The sequence below is a fragment of the Chlamydotis macqueenii genome, chromosome 8 (assembly GCF_036417535.1).
Source record: "Chlamydotis macqueenii isolate bChlMac1 chromosome 8, bChlMac1.mat, whole genome shotgun sequence".
NCBI classification, from domain to species: domain Eukaryota; kingdom Metazoa; phylum Chordata; class Aves; order Otidiformes; family Otididae; genus Chlamydotis; species Chlamydotis macqueenii.
The window spans coordinates 17,175,179-17,194,190 of NC_141563.1; the positions used below are offsets into that span (position 1 = coordinate 17,175,179).

At 34.1% G+C, this 19,012-nt stretch overlaps 1 protein-coding gene across 2 annotated transcripts in view; it reads left to right on the forward strand.

Annotated features, from left to right (window-relative positions):
• CDC14A (cell division cycle 14A) overlaps window positions 1–19,012 on the forward strand; it is a 64,173-nt gene that overhangs the window by 42,023 nt on the left and 3,138 nt on the right. For both annotated transcript variants that reach the window (XM_086753384.1, XM_086753385.1), the window contains 7 exons: window positions 752–982; window positions 3,101–3,239; window positions 5,619–5,775; window positions 8,109–8,224; window positions 8,826–8,873; window positions 10,732–10,860; window positions 11,815–12,137. In XM_086753384.1, coding sequence (XP_086609510.1) covers window positions 752–982; window positions 3,101–3,239; window positions 5,619–5,775; window positions 8,109–8,224; window positions 8,826–8,873; window positions 10,732–10,860; window positions 11,815–12,137 — 1,143 coding nt within the window. The remainder of the gene's footprint in view (window positions 1–751; window positions 983–3,100; window positions 3,240–5,618; window positions 5,776–8,108; window positions 8,225–8,825; window positions 8,874–10,731; window positions 10,861–11,814; window positions 12,138–19,012) is intronic.

Genomic DNA, 19,012 nt, shown 5'->3' on the forward strand with positions numbered 1-19,012 from the left:
GAAAAATCTGTTGTTTATTTTAATACTTCTATGACTGAAAATTACTAAATTAACACCAATGCTTAAAATCCAGTTATGAGGCTACAAGTAAGCCTCATCCAAATGAGTGTAAGTACACATTACAAAGCTACATTTTTCTCAATATGCTGTGACTCTAATTGCATTTACTAATGCATATGTGGCTTATGGAAATGACCCATGTTTTGTGAGGAAGCTTTATTTTACTTTATTTGAACAGGAATAAAAATTCTGGAGATAAACCAGTGAATTTAGTCAATGATAGACCTTCTGAGTTTTGTGGTACCACAGTTTACCCTTTGACTAGTCCTCTCGTCCACAGTATAAATCACCAATCTACTTTCCTCATAAACACAGTGTTCTTATTCTTTGATCTGCAGCTTGACTATAGATAAACAGCTGTTCTGAAATGCTGAATTCATATATGTGCCTAACTTTATGTGTAAAACTCTGCTTCTAGAGGAGAATGGACTAAACGGGAGACAGTATGGTGTTTCACACGTTCTGTGTTTTATTTTTTTTCTGATCTTTTTAAAGATTATAGTGGTCTTCATAAGCATTTTGTGAACGATTTTTTTAATATCATTTAGTGTGCTTATTCTGAATAAAATATCAAAATGTTTTCAGTATTAGCAGGTTTATTATTCAAAAAAGATTTGGGGACAATTTTTATTAGTAGAACTTTGAACCTCCTCTATGACATTAGATGACTGTTGCATTATTTTTTTTATAGGTTATCCTCTTCATGCACCTGAAGCCTACTTTCCCTATTTCAAGAAACATAATGTCACATCAATCGTAAGACTAAACAAAAAAATCTATGAGGCAAAGCGCTTTACTGATGCTGGTTTTGAGCATTATGACCTGTTCTTCATAGATGGAAGCACACCAAGTGACAGTATAGTTCAGAGGTTCCTCAATATCTGTGAAAATGCTGACGGTGCTATTGCTGTACATTGTAAAGGTATGTGCACTTATTTATTTCTCAGACTGAAGTTCAGAATAAGTATAAATCCACGGAGTTTGTTCCAAAAATAAAGCATTTAACAAATAACACTTTCTGATTGTGAAAGTAATACTGATTTATGATACTTGACTTATGATATATGACAAATATTTGTTATTTTCATGTGCATATTAAGTTCTTCCATCCCACACTACTGCTTACAGTAACTGACAATATTGTTCATTGTTCTTTTTTTCATAATATCACTTGAAGGCATGAGTTTTATTTGATGGAGATTTCTCTTTTGCATTATGCTTTCACAGCGTTATGATAATTGGCTAGGAAATGCAAAAGACGGAAAGGTTTTCTTTGTGCTTTTGGTCTGTTCTACATTTTTCTGTGGAGCATGATTTCCGCATTTCAAGTTGATGTGAGTTATTGTGATGCCAGCATTTCAAACCAGCCTATTTCAGCAAATCATCCAGCAAAAACACAAAACGTGCTTAGTCAAGAATGATGAACAAAGGCTTTGAAGGATTCAGCTTAATTTAAGTTTAGAGTTGTGTAAGGACATTGTGGAGACAAACATCTTGCTGATCCGAAAGAAGAATAGTGCTATTCATTCATAATTTTTCCATGAACAATAAACATGCATATCAAAGATAAATAAGTTTAACAAGTTGTTATTGTGGCTAGAACCCAGAAATTCTAGCATTAATAAGCTGGACATCTGTTAATTAACTAAATGAGACTATAAATTATTGATTAGCAGGAGTAGATTGTCATTCTCTAGGCTTAGTTGCTAAAAGAATACAATGCGCTTTTCTAGTGACTTAGATATGCGCTTGCTAAACCAAAGTATTTTTGGTCTTTTGTCTGACCATTTAATAAGCAAACCAACAATCTAATTCTTTTTCATTTTTTACAGCCTTGTAAATAAGCCTATACAAAGTGTTAAATCAACTACAGACAACACATTAACTCAGAGTTAACTGTTTTCTTATACACTTATTGTAGAAGTATTCAAAGTGCAACTTCCATGCTAGAAATTGCTTGTCCCAAATGTAGAATAATTCAATGTAAAGGATTGCTATGGAAAGTTTGTACATTAGCAGGAACACAGAGAAAATAACTGAATACAGTTATGGAATCTCACTATTTGTTAACTTTCATCTTCACCCTTTTACCCTGAATCATCTTAACTTTTCAAAAAGTCACAGCAAAATTTAGTTATTGGTTACATGTAAGAGCTTGTAGCTGTTAATAGCATTGTCAGCAAGGATGGCTGGCTGCTTAGAGAACTTCCATTTAGAGAGTTATTGGTGCATAAGCAGTAGCTGGCCGTGATGAGACTGCAAATTGCAAATACAGTGTTTGTGGAAAATAAGGTTTAAATGGGGAGACACTTCGCTAGTAGATAAGATGCAGGGTTAGAAAGAGACTAACTCTTACTGCATAGTTAGAGATTTTTCTGCTAGTGAAAGCTATTTTTTCTGTCTCTGTTCTCCCCTTAAAACTAGGATTAGTTTTTGATTTGGCAGCAAATGGACTAAATTATTTTAAGCTATTGCTAGATAAAAGTATATGCTGGTCAACATTCATTGCGTTTGTAAAGATAGCAGTGAATAGTTTTATAGGTTTGTTTCACAACAAAACTGATGCAAAAAATAGAAAGCCACTGGCTGAGAAGACATGTGCTGCTGTCTGTTGTGATGTGCACATGTGTTTGCATGTATTTGCACCCTGATTTGTAAAGTGTGTGTGTTGGCCTCTCAAAGGTACTTTGATTCTGATTTTTACTGGTTTTATAAATAGCAGGTTTGTGCCCAGCTTTATCCTGGCTTTTTTAAAGATATCAGTCTTTTTTGTTTGAAATAGATTTGTATAAGTGCCAAGACTGATCACTGTTGCATGCATTCTTAAACACTGTTAACTTTTTTAAAGTACTGTTCTTATATCTACAGCATTGAAATCCAATTATATGATAAATGAGATACTGAATCAGAAATTCTTTCTTCAAATGCAAAGGTGGTGAATAACATTGCAAAGAAGTCTTCTCATATCCCATACTTTAATTTGATAATTGTGAAATGCTCATGACTTAATATGTGAATGTTGATATTTTTGTCTCTGTAGCTGGCCTGGGGAGAACAGGAACACTCATTGCCTGTTACATAATGAAACACTACAAGTTCACACATGCTGAAGCCATTGCTTGGATAAGAATATGTCGACCAGGATCTATTATAGGACCCCAGCAACACTTCTTGGAAGAGTATGTATACCTTCTTTGCTACTAAGAACCAACTGCTTCTCTACATCCGTATCCATCTTGCACTATTTGTAGGATCTACTTTCTGTCTACTGACATCGTATATTACTGCCTATTGCAATATATTTAAGGTTAGTTAATTTGAGATTGAAATCAAACTTACTCAGTAGCAATAGTCGTCTCTGTAGTGCTATGCATTTTGTCACCTTAAGGGGCAGAGCATCTCGAAACTCTGCATGTTTGTGTTCTGGGGGATTTAAGAGTTAGACAAATGTGTTGGAAGTGTAAAGTCCAAGTGTGGACAAAAGTTTAAATCAACAGTAAGGATTTGTTAAAACATTAATGTAGAAATGATAAACTTTATATATAGCCTATGATGACACTTAAAATGAATCTTACAATAGTATAATTGCTATGTGTTTTTCTTTCTTGTAGCTAAAGATTAAATAAGTATGAGGTGGACAGCCTATGATCTCTGTCAGATTCCTAGCATGATGTATGAAGCATTTGTGATTTGGATCTAATAGTAATTAGCAAAACAAATGGTTTTGATACAGCACCTTCTCAAAATTGATTGTATACTTTGGGTTGAGAACATTTAATATACAGATAACTTGAATGGGTGATTCAAGATTTGATTCTATCCAGAAATGAATGAGAAAATTGCACTGGCTTCAGTGATGTAGTCGTTAAGTTTAATTTCATAGTGGTTTCTACATTGTGCGTTTACTATTATAGTGGTTATGCTGCTAATTTTGAGTTGATACGATGATGATATTCAGTTGGGAGGAGTTTTCACTGTAATGAGAAAAAACATTTTGAGAAAATCCACCACAAATTTGTCTCTTTTCGGAAAAAAGATAATACAACAGCTCTGCTAGAAACTGTAAATACTGTAAAACATGCACTGACTTTGCATCTTAAAATCTGTAGGCTATCAGAGAGAAAGGAGGAGTATTACTGAAATTCGTAGGAGAAATTGAGCATGAATGAGGATTCCTATTTGTTTTCCAGTGCAACTGAATGGGCACTCGTTTGAGAGTGAATCACAAACTTTCACAAACCACAAGTGATCAGTGAAGGCACATTAAACTTCTCCATGCCGTGCTGATGCTTGGATGATGCACTCTTAAAAACAGCGTCCACAACAGAGCAAAATTTAGAGAGAAAGGTAGTAGGTAGTGTGATTAGTAAGTGCTGTTTATTTGAAAGGTAGGAAAAACGGGGCCCATGTCTTTTCTACAGTGGCGTATTAATACTTGGTTTGATTTTAGTTAGGCAAAGATCCTTCAGATTTTTTCATTCATACCTACATTATTCGTAGCTAAGAGCTATAGTATTGTTTAGTAATAATTTTCTATTGTCCTAATGGCAATAGATACCTGTTTTGACAGTCAGACAAAATTCAGGCAATGTAACCAGTAGTGTCAAAAGGGGATTGAGAAAGAAGGAGCTAACATCAACTGCATCATTCTAATATTTTGCCCTCAGGGCTGCAAAGTTGCATCTCACAAAAAGGTAAAATTTTGCAGCTTTGATCTGCCAATATTCATAGATGTGAAAGCTTAATCTCTTAGGTTCTTTAAGGTTTAAAAAGGGAGGTTTGAGTAGTTTTTTACAGAGGCCCTCCCACCCAAGTATGTATCAAATCAGTTTGTTACTGTGAATACAATTAATTTTGAAAGATTTCAAAGGTATTTTTAAGTTCAAGCAGGTTTTCTAGGCTACTGCTGTTAAGTGGAATAAGTGGCACTTTCTCTCCCCTCGCTCCCTCCTTCTCCCTTCTCTTTATGTTTTCTTGGGACGTAGCGAAGTTTTTCTGGAAGTGCTTACCTTTCCCATGACTTAGTTCCTAACTGATTCTTAGTTTAGGCAATTGACTTCAGACTACTTGACTCTTAAGCTTGGCCATAATGTTTTTGTTTTCAAATGAAGAAAAGTTTCCAGTGAAAGTATATTCGAATTTATTTCCTGATTCTTTTTTTTCTTTGTTCAGTGTAGGAATTTAATTTTGCTACAATAATATGTAATAGGATCTCAGTTCTTGTATGACAGGTACCTACCCAGCAGACTTCCTTATTGAGGAATAATGCAGTTTCACAAACAAAAGCCAGATTGGCCCATGCACACTATAGCAATTAAATGACTATTTTTTACCCCCTGTCTTATTTGGTGATTCTGGGGTGGGGGGTTGTTTTTGTTTTTAACTATTGAAAATGCTGATTTTTTTTTTTTTATGATAGACACTCAAATTTTTTTTCCAGATAAACATGTACAGAAGATTCAAATGTTGACAGTCTGTAAGAGTAGCTTGTTTTCATATTGTTTTTTATGTGTATGCAAATTTGTTGATATGAATTGATTTGGTTTTGTATCCTAAAGGAAGCAAGCAATGTTATGGCTGGAGGGAGATCTCATCCGATCAAAGCAGAAACAACGAGTAGTTGATGAAAACATTAACAGAGTTCTTTGTGGCTTGAATGACATTTCAATCAGTGACAGCTTGAATAAAGTACAAGACTTGGATCAGTACAGGGAGGTAAGAGTTGGTAAGAAGAGTTTCAAATAAGCAGAGATGGAGCTGACCTTTTGATAACTAGCTGTAGATAACTTTTAGGATTTTTTTTAGGATTGTATTAGTACTAGATTGCTTTTTCACAGCTAAAATTTTTTTAATAGGTCATAATTAGAACAAATCTCCATTTTTTCAAAAAAAAAAGAGATTATGTTTAAAACTGTTATTGGTCCTTTTGCAAATTTCAAAAGGTTAGCATTATTTCATTCTTTCAGGGTTTTCAGTTGTTTATTGGAGAACAGAGGGGAAAAGGGTTCCATTTTCCTCCTGGACATCTATTTATTCCAAGTTTCTAGCTGATAATGCATGATTGTATAGCTGTCCATGCCTTTATGTTATGGATTACTGATGTGATGTGTACATTTAGGATAAGAACCTTACAATTATTTATTGGAAGCATAGGCATGAAGTATGAACTAAAGTGAACATACTTCTGCTTCTGGGCTAGTAAAAATCTTACACTGTAGTTTCCTACAGTATCTGTGAGAAGCAGTTTAGAGGAACGACACATTTGGTTAATTGTCTTAACTCTGTAACAACTAAAGAGCTTTTATGTTGCTGACGGAATCCTTTACTTGATGTAAAAGACCAGGGATGTAGTGGGCACCTTCTTCAGATAGCTGTTAGTATAAATTAAAATAATCTATCATGTAATCTGAAGAGCACCTTGAATGCATTTCTGTAAAGGTACTATTTTCCTTTTGGAAGTTCAATTTGTGGTTTGGAATATGTAAAGTTAAATATCAAAATTACTAACTGGAGAATATAACACTGTGTAGAGATGATCTTTTATGCCTAATGAAAACAGCTGGTGCGTAACCGTGTGGGTAAAAGTAATGTTTTTTAATCTGAGCTGCTACTACAACTTTACTGCTTCTAGTATTCAGGGCAACTTACTTGCAAGTAGCTCAGCTACCTGTACACTGTGTAGCAGCCTATGTACAGATTCACAATATAAATTCACAGTGCTGTTTTTCTCTACTGTAACCCTCTCTGTAATATGTATATTTCAGATTTTTACAGATGTCATATTAAAGCTGTTTAACATTCAGTTTTCAAAACATTTAACTTATCTCTTTGGATATCTGGTTATATTTCAAGACCGCATTACACTAGGCTCTCTAAAAGCTCAAAACAAAGTAATGTTCCCAGTCCCAAAAATGCATAAGGTCTAAGAATCATAGGACAGAACAGCTACATATCATAATTGTTGGGCAGGTAAAGACAGTAAAACAAAATTTATCAACAGTGAGGCTGAATTATAGGTAACAATGGCCTAGTATATGATCTTCAATGAAATCTAGCTAAAATATTTGTATTTTTCTGTAATTAATGCAACGCTTGAACCATCACATCATTTGATTAACTTCTATTGTATTACTACTTCTGTCAATCTTTCATCTTGGTTAATAGCAGAAACTATTCTTCTGTTTTATGCAGAGCAGTAAGGTCACTTGGGCACAATAGGAAACAAAAAATCTGAGGTCAAATGAAGCATGATTGGTATAAGTTTTTTCATTTGGCAAATTAAAAAAAAAAATTGCAGTTCTCATCTTTTGTTGTGTAACTTTCATATTTCTCTGCTATTAAGATACTGTCCCTACTTAATACTTGGATCTTAGAAAAGTATTTTGAGATCAGTCAAATTATAAATAGGCATTTAAACAGTGCTGGAATACACTTCTAATTTCTTAGTTTATAATATCTTCTAAAGCTAGAAGAAGTAGGATAAAACTCTGAAATCTGTTCATCCTATATTCCTTACTAAGTTCTCATAGGGAAATATATTTCAAAACTATTTTTCTAGAGGTCATGAGAACTTTTTTATTAAAAAAAAAAATCAGTAATTTAGGCAAGTTGATTTCTTAGCTGCTCTTGGAGGACACATAACTTGATTGAAATTTCTTCATCTTGTGCATATCACAAAATTTTGTGTTACTGCTTCCCTTCCACATTGATGATAACTTTTAAAAATAGTTATGGAGGAAGGAGTTGGAGTTGAAGTTCTATTAAAACAGACCACTTTGAAGTAAGTACTGATACTGGATTTGAGCATCCTGAACTGACTTTGAGGTCAGGTTCTGCAGAAAGCGTCTGTGAATGAGTGTTTGTCCAGAGACACATTTAATTTATTGGAACTATGCAAAGACAGAGTAGTGAGTGCCCCATGTATGCTGAAGTCCATAGGTTAGCCTTTTAAATTATAATATTTGCGAAGGAGATGTTCAATACTTTGAAACTACAGTACTCCTAAGAATTTGATATATTTCCTTGCTTGCATACTTTGTATTTCCCAGAATGATTTTGAAGACAAAGCAGGTGTGGAAACCCAGAATGGTATGACTCAGGGAGATAAGCTTAATGCCTTAAAAAGTCGGAGACGGCCATGTTCTGCTACAACTGGAGCTCTCAGGTAATTAATTAATTCTGAGGTGATTTGCAATTTTAAATTCAATCTGTGCTATCAGATCATTATGGCAAGTACATGGCCTTGTTTAAGGCAGTTGTGGTGGTAGTACTAGTTGTACTACCTTCTGTGGTGGAAATTTTTCTAGGTATATATATCTATTAGTTGCAGATTTGGTTTATTAGTCTCTTCTTTTTTTTTTTTTTTTTCTTTTTCTTTTTTCTTTTTCTCTGTCTCCCTTTTCAGGATACCTACTTATGTAGCAGTAAAAGACAAAGTAAAAAAATATTTTAAAACCTTCAAATTTATATCTAGCACTTTAAAACTTAGGTCTCAAACAAAATATTTTTCAATTAACTTCGTTATCTTTCTATGATTATTTTTCTGTACTCCGTATAAATTTTTTCAGAACCAGTAAAAATGTGAAGTTTGAAAATAAACCTAAAGTACTTGTCTGAGGTTCAACTGTAAATTGCAATGATTGTCAATACTTCTTAACTCTTGTTAGTCTTGTACTTTAAAGCCAGTATGAGACATACAAGTATGCTCTGAGGGAGGGGAAAGGCTTTTTATCCTTTGATAAAGATTGCTGCTTTGGTTTCTTTAGGCTGCAAGACATGAAACTGCACACCAGGTCAATATCACAACCTTTCAGGTATTAACTTTAAAATTATGGTTCTAAATGTATACCACTCCGGTCTTAAATTTCCAGTGTTTTGAATTATACTTACCACATCAATTGATTAGCAATCTCAGACTTCTGAGAAGTGGCAAGTAACAAAATCTTCTAACACCTGCAAATAGGGGAGAAAAAAAATCAATGCACAGAGGGGGTTACAGCTCTACTTCAGGGATACATTGAATTCTTCTAATAAATAATTAGCACATAGAAGCAATTTCCTCAGTTTATTTTTTAATATCTATGCTGTTATGCAGTGAAGGATGACTAGTTAACTCATAACCACTTTATCTCTGTAAAATTAAGTACTTGTCTTAAAAGCCTAAATTGGCTACATATCGCCTGCGTTCACAATTTTTGTCCTATGTATTTTAGTAGATGAACTAGATGAATTTGAGGTATTGCTTAGTGGATACAATTTTTTTTTTTTTTTTTTTTTTTAGAAGATGTACCAGGTAACTATTGAGTTTTAGTACCTTTTCATGTTTTAGTACTGTACACTTTACTACATGCTTTGTTCAGAACTTTCTGTGGAGCAAATAAAGTCAATAGTTCATGCTCATTTTCATAGAATCATAGTATAATTTGGGTTGGAAAGGACCTTAAAGATCATCTAGTTCCAACCCTCCTGCCTTAGGCAGAGAAACCTTCTAGGTCGCTCAAAGCCCCATCCAGTCTGGCCTCAAACACTTCCAGGGATGGGGCATCCACAACTTCTCTTGGCAACCTGTTCCAGTGCCTCATCATCCTCATAGCAAAAAAATTTCTTCTGTATATCTTATCTACATCTACCCTATTCCAGTTTAAAGATTTTTTTTAAAATGTTTATTTTATATTTACAATAAATGTTTTTCTAAATCTCAAATTTAAAATGTACCAATATCAAATCAGTACTGACAGTGCCCTCCAAAAGAAAATAAAATGTGGAGTGAAAACTAACTTCAGTTTAAGAAGTGCCTCTTTTCCCCCATCGCATCTAAAATACAACATGTAAGACAAAATATCTGTCATTATAAAGCATTAATATTGAGCAGAACATATTATCTTCAGTTTTGTGATAACCTGGATTATAACTTCAGAGATGTCTGTTTACCCTTTCTTGGTGTGAAATTAAAGCTATTTCTGCTCAATAGCATTCCTTCCGTGCTTGTAGCTTGTACCCAAGGTCTTTAATCCTTTAGGAGCTGACTGTGATAATATCCCCTGGTCTAAGAATGGAGAGAATTTCATACTACTGGGGCTGTTTGTCTATTAATTTTAATAAACTAATATGGACAACTGTAATGAGTCTTTGAGTAGTTCAGTGTACCATACTTAAAGCTCACCATCAAAATATGAAGAATTTGGTCATTAAGAGTCCCACCCTAGAAACAGCTCTATGTTCTGTGCAACTTCATAAAAACGTTCTTGCTGTCGTTTGGACATGATGATGTTCTTCTCATGAAAGCTACAGTGTTGATTTTTTTCTACCACACAAAAATGTGTTCTTTCTCAAATTTACAATATCTAAAATTTATAATCAAATATACAATAAATTTGATACAAAATGGACATTTAACCTTCACAAATTATCAAGGTGAGAAGTAGTCTGTAACTATATAATATGGTACAGCAGGGGAAAAGCTTGGGAGTGGGATATTTGAAAAGTTTTTTGAAAATACATTTGAGAACAGGCAAACTGTTGAGGTTTTTGCTGTTGAGTCCTCAGTACTCAGACTTGAGAATTCCCACTTTTTAAAATACCAGTCTATGTGTTGAAAGACTGTACGTGTTTGAGATGTATATTTCAATTATAAAAATCTTGCTTCTCACTAAAACTCTGCACTCCTTTTAGACTGAATACTTCAGGTAGCACAGAAGGATCCGTGTCTCCTCTGAAGGCCTCCAAAGTGATGCCAGTAAATTCACCATCTGCAGAAAGAATAAGCAGAATTTCCACATCTTCAGGCTCTAACCTTAAAAGGTTTATTTCTTCTTCTCATTTTGGTAGAAATACTTACCGTATATTACAGTGGTTTTCAGCACATCTGCGGTCTACGAAGCGCTTGCTGTTCTAGAGCGTAAGAAAGCTTAAATTTACTTATGAAGTGATTTGCTGTTGCACTGGCCAAACTGTAGTTGCCTGCAGATTTAAAAAACAAACAAACCCCAAAACCTATGCTACTGATATGAGGTTTGGTGGTGTTATATCAAGTCAGAAACAAAATTACATTGCTCAGGTTTGTTTTGTTGTTTTTTTTTTTTCCTTATTTGAGTTTATAGAAGTTTTGAATGTATTCCAGAAGTCTATATACTATTAATCTCAGAAGAATACTAAGTGGTAATTAATATTATTTTTATGAACCCTTGATTTATTGCTATTTAATTCCATTATTGTACTAAGTAATTATGAATGTTAAATTTAGAATAATTGATGCATTTTTAATAACTTCTTGGTACAAATATTTACTTGAAAAAAATAATTAACTCTAAAGAGCTATTTCAGAACGCCCTATTTTTATTCTCAAATTTTATCATATTCCTTCTTGGTTACCTCAAGATTTGTATCACATTACTGATTTAAAGAAACAAAAGAGGAGTTCTTAAACTGTGACATGCACTCAATGCATGCATTTCAATGTAGATCAACCACTACCTAAACTTTTTAACAGAGTCTCCTGCATGTGCATATGATTTGACAGAGGTGAAAACTGACCATGGTAGTGCTTGAATAAACAAAGTTTAGGAACTCCTGACAAATAATTCTTATTTTCGTTATTTGAGAGCTAGAAGATGAACCTATGTGCAAACATAAATTATTTCAGAATCATCTATGTTATTCACCTAATGTCTTCTGAATTGCCTGGGGATTTTTTTTGTGTATATCTGTACATACCTTGTGTGTATTTTTTTTTCCCCACATGTGTTTTCCATTCAGCGTTTCCATAAACTCCAGACTAGCCAGTTCTCTAGGGAACCTGTATGCTGCTTCAGATGATGATGAGAGCAAAATGACATCATTGTCCTCTAGGACAGGTTTTTCTGTAAGCCAAATCTCCAGCCACTTGAATGGCAGCATGCAGCTGCCTCACAGAAATAACCATGAACTGAACAACAACTTATACAACAGAACCAGCAGTAGTGGCAATAACCCAAGCAGCCAAACCAATTTTCACAGCGCCATGACAGATGAGTTTGCATCAGCCTTCCTTTATCGGCCTTACAACTCCGCCAGCACGATACCAGAGTCAATGAATTCCTGTAAGTTCATAGTCACAACTGCACTCTCAGGCATCTGACCAATGCTTATCTTCCTTGCTTCTGCAAGCAAAGCTGTTACAAAAAAAAATCTTAACCCAGCATAATTCTCTAAATTCCTTTAATGTTTCTGAACAGTACCTTTGTCTGTTAACCTTTTAAAGCTTTTTTCCATCTCTTTCAACCATCTAGATCACGGAAGGTTAATGAAAATAAACCATTCTGGAACTTTAACTAACATCTTTTCTAATATCTTTTTTTATGGATCTTCTTAACCTTTAGATTTTTGTATTTCAAATTATCCATAACATAGTTTTATAAGTTTATTATGTATCTTAATCTTCGTACAGTAACAGATTTAAAGAAGCCTTTGTAGATATCATACTAAATGGAAGGTACAACAGTATTAAAGATAGGGCTCATTTGAAAGATGAGTCCACTTGACTTGAAGCGGAGTTCTTTTCTAACACCAAATGTGGGAAGTATTTTAGAGCAAGATATTTCTGATGGTCTTGTCATTTTAGCTTTCATTCCTCAATGACTTTGCTGCCTTGGGGCTTACTTAGTGCCTTTTTCTCCCTCTGTGAAAGAATCTGTAAAAAGAGAATGCATGGATAAATTAATGCAAATTGAAAGTGATTCTATACAAAATACAGAGAAGAGAGACTAGAGAAACTTCGGTTATGAAATCAGAAATAACTTCAGCTATTTTAGGGAAAAAACAAACTTATTTACTACTATAAATCTGAAACTAACTTAAAATACCTGATTTGCAAAGATCCTACTAATCCTACTAATGATAAAAATTAGTGCAATATTTTTAATAGAATATATTGCCTACAATTACTTGAACCTGTAAGCCTCTGTTTATTAGTACTGACACTGCAGATTATTTTTTTAGCTGCTGGAAATAAAATTGCCTTAGTATAAAATTAACTTCAGCATATTACACCTTTCTTTTCTGTTTCCTTACCACTGATAAATTGTTTCAGTATAAAGAAAATTTTAGTGTTACATACCTGCTACTGTTTTTGAGTGTGGTAAGTTCCCTGTCTTAAAACAGCTAATAGACACATTTCGGCTAACATCCTAGTTAAATGCAAAGATAATTCATGGGTTGTGTTCTGTTTTTCCCGAAGAAGTGGGACATCTGCCCTCTTGTTGATAGCTAGTATGTGGCACAACTTACAGTTCAGAAGCCAGATGTTTATAGTTTAGGAGTACGAATTGCACTTTCTGAGGATAGGTGACATTAGGAAATAAATTCTCATTGTTCCATTGTGGAATTAAATTGCATGTATGACTGAAACCTAACTAGTATACAAGGTACTTTGAAAATGAAGTTAGTTGAGGGAACCTGGTTCTATATTCTTGTAAATTCAATGGATGCTTCCACTGGAAAAGGAGTAGAGTTACTGTGCTAGGATGTGCTTGACCTAAAGCAACTCTTTAAGAACTTGATGCTTTCACTCCGTGTTTGAAAGTACATATAGCTTCTTATCCACTACAACTTACCTGACAGAAGTTCAGTTCTCAAGAGGACTGTCAGAGGCTCCAGTTGGTTATACTGGAACCAAAGTCAATACACCACCAATGGTAGAGATTAATCGCTCATCTGAATAACTAAGTGGTAAAGTGTCCTATTTTTTTTTATTTCTCACTTCCAGTATCGTATTGTTTAATGTATTTAAACAATAATTCTTTGGAAGGCCAAGCCATTCCCATTCATTTCTATTATACCTTCTGTAAATGATACACTGTCAGGAGCAATTCATAGTTTTTTTCCATATTCTAGTTACAGCCCCATATTATGCATAAATATGTAAACCTACATGCAGAGTCCTAAGGGGAAGAAATGCCTTAGAACTGTAATGTGACTCAGTCATAAAGTTAAGCTGACATTGCTCACAATAGGCCAATAGTTACAAGACTAAGAAATGATAAATATAAACCATTACAGAAACAATCAGCATAATTCTCAAACAGCTTAAAAGGTTGAATGAAAAGATAACATCTTAAAAACTAAGAACTGGCATCTCCTTTGGAAAGGTAGTTACCATATGCTACAAGTAATTTTTAACAAAGAAAGCAAAGTTAGTGGGCTTATTCCATAAGCATAGGCTAAGAAATTAAATAACGGTTGACACTTTGATTCTTATTTGTGTCTAGATATTTACAGAATTCTAGGTTAGCACTATGTTTTTATTTAATCTCATAAACCCTCAAGGTTCAACATAATGGAATTGGCACAAAAATTCCCCAAATATGTGTGAGGAGAGGGACTGGGTGCACAATGTAGTTGTCTCTTCTAGTATTGTAGCATACGTTTCCTTCTTAGATAGAGGTGACTAAAATACTTAGGAAAAGGGAGAAAAGCAAAGAATCTTGACTACTTCTTACTTTATGGAAGAGGAAAATAGCAATTCATGAACACGTGAACAGCCATCTTGAAATCAGAGAGGGACTATAGCTATGTGCATCTTGGTAATGAGGGACATAAATTGTTCTTCTCTTGCTATATAACTACTGAGTGACTTAAACCAGTGATTTACATGAAATATGTTAGGTGTAGTATAAAGTTCTAGGTTGAATGGGAAACAATTTTTCAGAAAAATTAACTTTCTAGAATGCACGTTTCTCTTGTTTTAAGAACATTTTAAATCTTCCTACCTATCTTAATGATTTAGTAATGCATGTAAGTGTGTTACCTTTGAACAATTCCTGGGTTTATATCATTTGCTGATTAGGAGTTGAGATTATACACAGTCAAATATAGCGAGATCTTTAAATTAGATGCTATGTCCAGTCTTCTCTGGAAGAGTGAGGTGACAGAAAAGGGATTTCATGTGTTGTTATGTGAGAAGCAGAATTTCTTAGGAAGGATCATGCCCTACAAAGTCTATGTAGCAAAAAACAAGTTTCTGACTTACCTGTAAAGTAATCTTATGTCAGTATAATAACAGTTAAACTGCTTTCCTGCTTGGAAGATGTTTTTCAAACAGGTCCTGAATGTTGCCTGTGCTTATAAATATGCCATATGGCCTTGTACATCTGTCTCAATCACAGTGGCAGCCACTGGATTGTTACCTGTTTTATGCACAATTGACTGAGACTAATGCAGTTACTGTGATGTCATGGGGTTTAAGACAAGAGCAGATTATTCGATCATTTAATCTCTGAATGCTTTCTGTCTGGTAGTGAGCCTCTGATTTACTGGCTAATACAGATCCATCTTGATGGTGGTTTATTTTGAAGACAATAAGATTTTTCATGATAATTGGTCCCACTGGTTAAACACAGTCGTGCTTAAAAATTCACTTTTAATCTGAAACTTGATGCATCTCTTTATTATGTCACTGTTATATTCCTTTATTACCTTATTTTCTTGTCATGAAGATACCTCGTGCTAGTCATTTCAACTTCAGTGTCTTTTGATAAGCTAAGTTGGCTCAAAGATCCTTTTGGGAAGTGTTCAAATCCTTTACAGGTTTTGAAAATCCTTTTTCAAGAAGTAGCTGCAACACTCTAACATTCATCTTTCCGGTCCAGAAAGCTGCTGCTTGGTACTGTCCTGCTTATAAACCCATAGCTTGTGTTAACTTCTTTAGCTGTAATGCATTGGGAGTTCAGGGGCGGGCGGGGGGGGGGGGGTGTCCTGCATTCTTTGATTTTTTTTTTTTTTTTTTAATGTGGAACTCTGCATTTGGCTCTGTAAAAGCATAATACCAGTTCTGGCAGAATTCTGTCAAAAAACAAATTCTGTTTGATGATTTCCATTTCACTGCTTTAGATGCTGAAATTACTTGGAAGTCTTCTCAGCCAAATCTTAGTCCTGTAGCAATAAGTGTTTGTATTAAATGACACTTTTTTCTAATTGGAGCGCATCAGATAATGTACCTGACATAGGTCTATTACATATACTGGTGGTTATGTTTATTCATTTAACTTATTTCCTCAAAGAACTCTTGAATGATGAATTATATGCCTCTCATTTTTATTAGCTCACTGTCAGTTACCCAAGTTAGATACCAAGCTAACTATCTGTAATTGTGTAGGTACTCTATTTTAGAAAATCACCTTATCACTGTTAGTTCTCTTTCTAAGTTTGTTAACTATCGACACGAGTGGTGCAGGAACATTTTAAGATGGGTAAGACAGTGAATTTTCAGTTCTAGTGAATGTTCTTTCATCTTATTAGTTGAGGAAATCGGAAACTTCATTTTTATGCAATGCAAGTACATAATTTTTTTTTTTCCAGTATGGAAGAGAATGTTATTCTATACTCTCTTTTTCTGTTTTGTAGTGAAACAAAAATGTTAAAAAACATTTATTAATACTATTGTTCCACATTCCATTTCAAACAAAAAATGACCATGACTATGACTTCCTGTTGTTGTTAGACATGTATTTTTCCCTAATAGTTGTTGTCCTTCATCAGTGTAAGCTTATAATCTACTTCCTTTTTATTGTGTTTATGCTGTTGTATGCTGGTGAACTAGAAGAAAAGCTTGATTTTTCATAGAATAGACAACTTTCCATTCTAGCCAAATAGAATACATATTTTATTTGCAAATTTTACAAATTGGGTGTTTTGATTAAACAGAATATCTCACAATTAAAATTTGCAGCAATATTCTTATCAAGTATAATCACATTTAAGGTACCACAGTAAGATTTTTACTTTGTTCTTACAATAAGTATAAATGCCAATATCACTCTTCTAAAAGTATTTTATTGAAGAGTATGTAACTGGGTAGTCTTAAGATGAGTCACCTTTTACTTCTATAGCTGTCATGGAAACTAGCAAGATGGAAAAATTTCAAAAAATTGAGAAGTGTAGCAGTATTTTAAAATTCATATACATGATCTTTATACTTGCAGAATAGTTTTTCTTAATAATAACTTACCATTAATGAATATAGGACAGCCTTTGCAAAAAGAGACACAAACACTAGCGCGTCTTACTGATCTGTAAATACTGCAGACTCAGAGGATCGCTTCAAGTGCATATGCATTTTCTGTAATATATCCTGATTTATTTTAGTGGATCTTCTGTACTCACAGTACTTCTTGCCTGCTGCAACACTCCTGTTGCAACAGTGTTTTGGCAGAGTCGATGCACAATTCAAAAAACATACATTATTTTTTGCAGTTATCTGGAAAAAGTGCATGTTCAAGGCCTTACAGATAGCCCTAAATGCTATAGGGTTGTTCCCTCTTAAAAGTTAACTCGCAGCTAACTTGGTCCTGAAGTTGGATGCGTGTGAATATGGTTCTAGTGCCTACATGGGTATGTGGCTTATTTTCTCTTCCAGAAGGCTTTTCACGCCTCCTGTTGAAGAAGAAAAATGATACTGATCTAGACAGTTGCTTCAGCATGAACTTTATTAGGTATCATTAACTGTAGTGCTATCTAATTCTTAGTTCTTTGTGCAAATGTCTGATATTTGGGTATAAAACGCCAAGCTTAACACATGGGACCACTGTAGGAGTACACATTGAGAATTCTACTCAATTAACTGATTTTACGCTCTCATCGTTGCAATTCACCAGTCAATTTTCTTTGTTTTTTCCCTTCTATTTTTACCCCTATTTTAAATAAGATTTTGTTAAATACCAGCATATGACTTGTAAAGGTGGATTGGGGCTTTTTGTTTTTAATAAAGCTTTCAGAAGCACAGGCCATACTTTGAGTCACTGCAAATAGGAGGTAGGAATGTAAATTTTAAAACAGAAAACTCCTCAAAAGGTTTTTAAAAAACCAACCAAAATGGTGGGTGGGGGGGTGTGTGTGGAAAAAGCCCTTTACAGGCCTTTGAAATACGGTAGTCAGTCTCTTTGGACAATGTGAAGAGATTTAAGAACACAAATTACTTCAACTGCAAAAGCAAAAAAAAAAAAACCCAAACAAAACTGAACTCACCCCAACTATAATTTCATTTTTCAAACTCAAAAATTAGTCTGTATACTTTACAATAGCTCAGTTTTTACAGCTATCATCATGTTTTTAGTAAGAGGAACTTTGTGGGTAGTCACATCAATAAATCTTAATCTGTAAAAAATGCTGCTTAGATTTAATTTTTCCCTGTATTCAGAAAAGGCTTTGAAACATTAGGAAGAAATCCTTGCTATATGAAGTAGAGCTATGGAGAGGGTGGGAACACACTGAAAAACATATTTCTCAATTTGAAAATAGATGAAATAAACCTTGCCTACCCATCTGTAATGAAAATGAACAAAACATGCTATCTTGTTTCCAAGCAACCCGTGCTGGATAGAAATTTGCTCTTTTTATTATCTGTTGCCATTTATTTTTTCTGTATTTTGTAACGTAGATTCCTAACAATTTAAAGAATTTTCGTGTAAACTTCAGAATCTTTAATTTATGGTTTTCTTGTTTGTTTATTTAAATGATGATGTAGAATTCCTGTAAGTAAAGGGCTGCTGTTCATAGTTCTACGTCAACTGCCTCTAGCTGTTCCCAAGATCACCAAAAGTATAGTGCTTTCTGGTCATCTTTCATCTGTCCAAGCTTCAAGTAATCTATTACTGTACAACATATGAGAGTATATAATTAAATTTTGTGCATTTTGTTGTGTTTGTTAATCAGCTTTACCTGGAATTCCGTTTTGAAGGATCCATTTCAAATACTGCTCTAGTTAAGCATAGCCATCTTTCTGATTGTTAAAATGCACTTCTGAAAATGAGGTGGCTTTGAGGATCATGGAGAGCAGAAGTTTCAAGTGCTCAGTAATGAAGGGCTATTCCTTCTGCCCCACTCTTGCACATGTAATAAACAGCTTGACAAAAGCTCTCACCAAAGCTAATAATCCAGAATGATTATTAGAGAATGGAGCGAGGAAAAATAAGTTTCACCA